Source organism: Cyrtonyx montezumae, unplaced genomic scaffold (assembly GCF_038088225.1).
Source record: "Cyrtonyx montezumae isolate F1298 unplaced genomic scaffold, pur_monq_1.0 scaffold_19, whole genome shotgun sequence".
NCBI classification, from domain to species: domain Eukaryota; kingdom Metazoa; phylum Chordata; class Aves; order Galliformes; family Odontophoridae; genus Cyrtonyx; species Cyrtonyx montezumae.
In genome coordinates, this window is record NW_027071925.1 from 9600049 (window position 1) to 9607769 (window position 7721).

Sequence of the window (7721 nt, forward strand, 5' to 3'; positions counted from 1 at the left end):
CTCTCTTGGCCAGCACCGGTCACAGACTGATAGATGACAGTTATATGCCCAGAGGCTCTAGCCAGTATAAATCCTATTTACAGGAAATGCTAGAAAAACATTAAGGAAAAAGAAAAATCAAACTTGGTATGAAGCTTGCTGGTAAAAGTGCTGGGGACATGTCCACCTCTTCTGTAGAGGAGTTAATCTGTCACTTCACTATAATAGTATTTCTGGGCAGCATCCGTCATCTTCCAGTCAGCAGCCCGAAACTCAATGATCTCCAGCAGCAGGAGCTGGGACAGGGAGCTGAGCCCTTCCTGTAAAAGGAAGCCATCTCGAAGGAGGGAGAAGAGCTCATCCATCCGCTGGGAGTTCATCTTCTCTAGCTGTTCACCAATGCGATGGAGCTGTAGGACCAAGCAGTCCACCTTCAGAAGGAAGAGAAGGAGGTGGCTGAGTACAAAGGAATTAAGAACTTTGGTAGATCTGTGGAGACCCCATCAGTCTCTTCTGTATCAAATCATGCTGTTCCTTCTGCTCTGAATTTTCAAGAGGTGACAGTTCTGTTCCCTCAAGTTGCTGTGAGCCAGGAGGCTGTCTGAAAAGTCTGGGAAAACACATCCTGAACTCCCCTATCCTATGAGCAAAATTGCCAGAAAAATGTGCCATTAACAGGTGAAACAGTTTTACTTTCCTGCAGGATGCTCACAGCGATTTGGCAAGACTGAAAGCGGGCTGGATTAAGAACAGAGGGAAATAGCTGGAGATAAAGTCAGGAGATATGCAGAAAATAGGCACCAACTGAATCTTTGGATAAGAAGGGAAAGTCAGTGAGTCACAGGGGTGGGAGATTTGTGCTAAGAGGAGATTGGGGGAAAAAAAGCAAAGGACCCCATGCAAGGGCTTGTAAACTAAACAGTGATCCAGGGGCAGCTCAGACATGCCTTAAGTGTGTTGCTGTACCTTTTTATGCTGACCAGGCGCATGCAAAGCTACAATTCCAGAAGAGCCTGGAGCCTGCTGGCATTTGGCACAGTGTCAGCTCTGTAGGCCCAGACAGATGAGTAGCAGCAACACAAAGCATTGCATGTGTCACTGGGACCTGCAGGACACACACAAATGCTCTGCAGGCATTCAGCCACTGCAGCTATCTGCCATCACCTCCCCTGGCTGCAGTGCCCCACCAGATCAGTCTAACAGTGCTTTTCCAAATGTCCAGCAACTAGGGTTGCCAGAAAAGCAGCTGGTTTCTGTGAAATAGAGAGTAGTTATGCTTTTCTTGTACGATGGGAGATGAACTTGCAGAATGCTAGACATCCCTTATCTCAAGGATTGGCTGTGCTGCGGGGTCTCTGCAGCAGCTCTGCAGCCAGTAATGGCATAGGCAACAGGAAAAAAGAAAAAGCCATGCAAGTGGAGGATGTGCAGCATGGGCAAGGAATTCACAATCAGCACCTCCTTGTTTCCTTCTGGAGTGCAAACCCTCCTGTCCAGTAGGGTCTCCTTCCAACACATAATGGGGAGGGAGGTTCCTGCCTGGCCTTAAAGCTCCCTGCACCCCACAGGGCTCTGCTTTTTACTTGTCTTTGAACAAAGGGCACATGACCAAACCTCCTCCCCGTCCTCACCTCTTCCTCCTTCTGTAGGCTATCATGCTGTGCTAGTCGGAACAGACAGTCGTAAACAGGGTTCACCAGAGCCATCATGGGCATGTTGTTCACCTGTAAGGAAGCAGGAGCTCTTGTCAGCTTGGTGGCAGAAAGGGAAGAGCCTTCAGCTATTCTAAATAATTCTTCCCTTGACACATTTCAAAGAAGGGAGAATTTATCTGTGCTGCCAAATGCAATAATGATGTTGAGCCACAGAAACTCAACAAGTGATGAGAAAGCATCTATTCTTAAATGTACACAGGTAGTCATGGGAAATACACTTCTTGTATCAGCACTCTTCCTGCCTGCAGGAATTTTATCACTTTTAGAGCTATACCAAGCAGGCATCAAAGTACACACACTGCAGCAAAGGCTTGCAGACAAATTCCATCAGTACAAGGGCTAGAAATGATTTGAGTACCCATGTGACTAAACAAAATGCAGTTACCCTGAGACCTGACAGCAACTAGTTTGATCTAGGATATTCAGGACAGGTTAAATCAGAGGATTTTAAACACCAGGTACAAAACACAATAGCTCAGTCTTTGTGACTGTTCCCAGAGCTGTCTCTGCCTCTTCAAGGCTGATTACTTGTTCATAACCTGGGAGCATCCTCATGCTGAGAACGCTGCTAAGCTGTGGCCCTGCAGTGTTGTGACACGCATTCAGCACTCCTGCCCTGGACCCTAAGCCCTTCTGCTACTCTTAAGCAGCAGCCAGGTGCTCCTGCTCTGGCTCCTTACCTTCAGGTAGTCAAAGATGTTGCAGATGAATGTGACATAGCAGATCCACGCCTGCAGCGACCGGTTGCGCAGATCCTCTCTGTCTCTGTACTCCTGCTGCAGCCGGTTCAGCAGGCTCCTCCGGAAGATGCTCTGGCCAACTTGTTTGCTCTCTGCCTGAGACCCCACAAAAGCAGGATGAAGGGATGAAACTGGGGCAGAGAGGCGCAGGGGGGTACTGGTATTTGGATGTTGCAGGACCATCCTGATATCCTCCTGTGGTGCCCCAGAGATGTAGGAAGGCTGCAGCTGTTTGCACCCACCAGCTGCACATCTATATCCTGCCAGTATAGGGGGCAAGTGGAAGCAGAGAGATGCTAGCTGAAGAGTCAAAATGCAGGGCTGGAAGAAATCCCGGCCTAGCATAGGTTAGCAGCATTTTCCTGTTCAGACACAAAGATCTCTTACCTGGATGATGGTGTAGCAGATGCGTCCTGCCTCCTTGCTGAACACGCAGTCTTTGAGAGACTGGTCAACTATAATATTGGCCACTTTGTCCAGGTCAACATTGCTGGGGTCTGTGGAGAAGAGAAATGCTGTCAGGATCCAATACTTCTGGTGCCCTGCTTGCTCTGAGATACCTGGGAAGCAACCAAGGTTGGCATGGAGCACAGTACAACCATGTAACACGCTACAGAAGTTCATGCTCACTCCTACAGTCCCTCTTGCACACCAGCTGCTTTGGAGATATCTCCAACAGCTGCACAGTCCTTCCAGTATGGAGACACAGCCATAAAGATGGGAAAGCGATAGTGAAAAACACGATGATGAAAGGAGGCAAGAAGTTGCTCTGAATCTGAAATCCCAGCACCGCTCTGCAGTTGGACTAGCAGCAGACAGACAAACTCCTACTAGACTTTGAATAGAGACATGACCTGTGAACAGGAGACACCAGGGGACGGAGCACAGAAAAGGGGCACAGGGAGAAGAGTGGGGGGCGAGATCCGAGGAGAGATGCTGAACGAGAACAGGAGAAGGCAGCACCTCAGATCAGAGAAAAGCACTAAGATCAGCATGGTCCTCTAAGAACCTGGATTTGAACAGCTGCACCATTAAACAGTGAGGTGGAGGTGGGGGAGAAGGGGCAGGGAACAAAAAACCTCCTGAAGGGATTGAGTCCCATATAAACAGCATTTGCGGAACAGCTTTTCTACACTTAGCTTTTGATGACAGCAGAAGGGGCCCAAGCATCTAGCCACATCAGTGAGCCGAGTGTGGCAGACGGGCTAGAAAAAAAGCCTGCTGACCTTTGAGTGCTGTTTTCAGCAGCTTCTGAGTCTCAATGTCAAATGACTGTATTTTATACTCTTCTTTCCCCGTTTCCCCCATCACTGGCTTCCTCCAACAGCAAGAATCAGGGGAACAGACGTGCTAGCAGCAGCCCCTGTGAAAAGAGCAAACAGGGCTTAGTTGGCCAGGGACAGCCCAGATCTTCACCTAGCCACGTGGCAAATCCCATCCAGTGCCGGAGCCCAGGCTTTTAACTTGACAGTGCTCTAGCTAGTAAGTGAAATCCTGTTAACACACATCCAGCTCAAGCCCTAAATCTGGGTAAAGACAAACTCCCACAGCTTTTGAGCCTTGCTTCCTACCAGCCTATGACAAGGAACTTCTGGACTGCATCTCCAGAGCACTTAGATTTTTCTGATGTGAAAATTGTGTTTCAGTCTATTGATTTTCACGTTTAAGCAGGACAGCACACCAAAGCAATCCCAAAAAAATAACTATCTCCCATCAGAAGGCTTCCCTGTGACTACAGCACGGAGAGCCATATATGCAGGACCATGGCATGCAGCCACTCTCTTGTGCCTTTGGAACAGCAGCTCAAATGATTTCACACAAAGCCTGGGAAGATTCAAAACCAGCACCTAATCATCCAGTCCACACTCTCTTCTCCTGCACCAGAACCAGAACTCCCCAAACCCAACAGAACACTGGAAACGTTTCAGTCAAATTCCACCACAACTTTTACCTCATCCTTTTGCAGCTCTCTGCAGTACAAACAGTGGTACTGAATAATCTCTAGATAATTTCTTTGCAGGTTTGCGATGCAGCAAAGATGACAAGAGGGCACACGCGGCAAACAGGAAGGAATTCCTCTGACACACACTTCAGACATCTACTGGACGCAAAATGCCAGGCTGTCAGAGCCACAGCACAAACAGGGAGAAGGCAGTTCAACAAATCAGTTTTGCCAGCTCTTTGAAATTCCTCATCCATTACTCACTGCTCTGTCCGAACAGGTCCCTGCTCCAATTAAAGCAGTAGAGCTCATCGCTCGAGAGGCAGAGCCGCGGATCACAAGCAGCCCGACCAGCAGACACGCTTCTTGCCACGAAGCTGTAGCACAGCACGTTAAACAACCCTCAACAGACAGCAAAGCTTGCGGGCACGGGAGAGGCCCAGATCTGCCCTCCTTGCTGCCTTTTAGGGAGGCCCAGGGCAGCCCCTGCTCCATGGGGGCTGCCCCAAACCAGTGCTTCTCACAGCTCTCCTCTGCATAGCACTACTTACCTCCAGACTGCACTAAAGTTCCTTCCTCATAGGGATTCACGAGCAGCCGGGCACCCCCTACACCGCGTCCAGCAGGAAGACCCTTCCCGATCTGAGCTGCCCTCTTTCCGCACAGCTCTCCCCCCGTCCCTGCACTCCTACCGCTCTGCGTGGCAGCCTGAGCTCACCACAGCCCCACGTCCCGCGGCAGCCTGAGCTCACCACAGCCCCACGTCCCGCGGCAGCCTGAGCTCACCACAGCCCCACGTCCCGCTGACCGCGCGGCTCACGGCCGAAGCGCAGCAGCGCGGGGCAGCGCACGCACGGAGGCGGCCGCCGCCTGAGCCCGCCCGGTCTGCGCCGTCACCACCGCCCCGGGAACGTTCCCTTTCCCACGCGATCCCCGGGGAAGGGCACGGCCGCTTTGTGCAGCGCCGAACAACCCCGCCCAGAGCAACCCAAAAGGCGTGAGCGTGAGAGCAGCAGAGTACCGTGTCCGCACCAGAGGTCCTGGCTGCTCGGACCGCCTGCCTGGTAGCACTGCGTGACCTTGGTACAGTATCTCCCAGTATCCTACCAACACCACACCGTGAGTGCTCTCCACGAGATAAGCCGTCCCAGTGTAATGCGGTTGGGGTGAACACCCCCGATCTGCCAGCGACCAGTACCTGCCAGGTGCGAAGGGCAAGGCGCACACCGACTGTCACAGGGAGGGGGAGGAGAGCAGCGAGCCTCCTTTCCCACCGCTCAGCGCCCACCCACGGCCGTCTGAGAGCATCCCGTGCCACCCTCACCCCACCGCCTCGTGGCCGCCGGACTCCCAACCCTCACTCGGCACCAAGGGTCCCGGGGACAGAACGAGGGGCGGACGGTCCCGCGGAGCCCCTGGCAGGGCAGGGGGAGCGCACGCAGCCGCACCGACCTGCCGGGCCGCCCCTGCTCCTCCCGCCTCTGGGGCCGCGCAGGGCGGACCGCGGAGCGCAGCAGCATGACCGGAGCGCCGCGGGCCCCGCCGCGCCTACACGGCCTCGGGTTTCCTCTTAGGTCATTTCCTCGGCCCAGCCGGGGAAGGGCGGGAGAGGCGAGAGCGGAGGGCGGGGCCGGGCCGGGCCGGGCCAGCTCCGCCCCGGGTTCCCCCCACCCCCCACCCCGAGCACTCCCGGCCGCCCCCGGCGCTTCCCCCTCCCGGCAGCGGTGCGAGGGACGCGCTCACCTCGGCCCCGCGGCGTCTCGCCGAGTTCCAGGTCAGAATCGCGTTCATTCCCCTTTCACGTTTGCGTGAGCTACGGCAGAGCAGCTCCCAAGCCCCTGCTACAGCGCTGCTTGCTGCTGAGTACAAAAAAAGTGTAGGAAAATTCATGGAAAAACGACATTAAACCACCTCACGTTTTTCACGGCCATGCTGACGCAGCGTAACGCAGACTGCGTGTTTTTCTCTCAACTTCTAAATGCTGGACAGGGGAAGACCGCTCCGCACTTGAAGCTACTTCAGCTTTTAGCAGACAGCAGTGCAGCCAGAACGCTGAAAGTAGAAAACCCACAGGAAATACAGAATGAGCAGTTTGAACACATTTTCCGCAGCGCTGTGTGAACACAAAGCCTGAAATCGTTCACCATGGATTTGTGTCTGAAGATAAACAGCTGCGGCTGTGACTGTTCTGTGCAGTTCCCAACAACGACACCCAGCGCAGCCCCGCGTTGCAGTGGGGATGGGAAGCTGTACCTGCTGATGGCTCCCAGGAACCAGCTCCTGCTCCCGACCCTGCTGGGCTGCAGCAGCCCTGCAGGGTCCAACTGCATGCACTCACTGGAAGGGAAGGAATGAGAACGCAGCCAGACACGGGCACAACGGATACACAAGTACTGAATGTTCCACCTTTATAAAGCTAGCCACATGCTTTATGCATTTTGTGCTCAGATGCTTTCAGATCACAGCAGCTGCAAAAGATCCACGCAGACAACAGAGAGAATTACTGTTCTGCATCACAGCAACAGCTTAAACACAAATTAAAAACGGTCAAGTCCAGAACCAACTGTAAAACATTCATTTATTTTTGAAGATGATGCTATGCAGCTCCAGATGAGCATCCACACAACTGTCTGGGAACACCAAAGAGCAGGTCACTGCTACAGGAAACAGTGCATTCATCACAGAATTTGTGCGTAAGGGTTCCCCCATCTCAGGCAGGTATGGTGGATCCCCATTACCACAGTGTGATTCATGTAACCTTCTGTCTGCCTACATGCTTTTGGACATTGTCACAATAAAAGGCACTGGAAGAAAACTAGTGCAATTGCTGAGCAGCTTGAGAGGTGAATTTCAGGCAACACAAATCCCTATGACAGGGTTACATCAGTGAATCCCAGCCGTCCCAACAGCTGGGCTCTGGCAGTCTCACAGCAAGTCACTCACTGTGGGATTCACTTGAAACTTTACTGAACCTAGTGCAAAGCTTCTAAGAGAAAATCTGTTCTGGCATACAGAAGAACTCTGCTCTTCTAGTTCTAGGGAATTTTGTTTCAAATGGTGTGTGTGGTTTTTGCTAGGGCAGTGTCAGAAGGAAGACTTGCTGTCATGTTCTTTGTGTTACACCACTCTCACTCCCTAAAGCAGTGTTGCTGTTACAGTGGCTCCCCAGCAGCAACTCTCAGTCTGCCAAGTGCACGCCCCATATTTCTCACTGAAAGATGCTGTTAACCAAAGCAACAGTTAGATGCAACTACCAATATTCTAGGAGTTGAGGTTGTCACCTCTTTCTCCTCCTTTCACTGAATGATCAGCTGCCTTTATGAGCCTGTAATGCTTATGCCTAAC

The 7721-nt window shown here is 52.3% G+C and overlaps 1 protein-coding gene across 2 annotated transcripts; it reads right to left on the minus strand.

The window, feature by feature from the left end:
* Positions 1 to 44: 44 nt before the first annotated feature.
* Positions 45 to 5904, minus strand: MIF4GD (MIF4G domain containing). Of its 2 annotated transcripts, none has more exons than XM_065735565.1 (6): positions 5829 to 5904; positions 3661 to 3797; positions 2822 to 2931; positions 2375 to 2530; positions 1611 to 1703; positions 45 to 410 (listed from the first exon to the last, which is right to left on the minus strand). In XM_065735565.1, exons 2-6 carry the CDS (start codon positions 3740 to 3742, stop codon positions 183 to 185), a joined length of 669 nt encoding a protein of 222 aa, XP_065591637.1. In that variant the 5' UTR covers positions 3743 to 3797; positions 5829 to 5904; the 3' UTR covers positions 45 to 182. The 2 variants fall into 2 exon arrangements, with proteins under 2 accessions (XP_065591637.1, XP_065591636.1); XM_065735564.1 differs by lacking the exon at positions 5829 to 5904 and adding an exon at positions 4928 to 5010.
* Positions 5905 to 7721: the final 1817 nt, after the last annotated feature.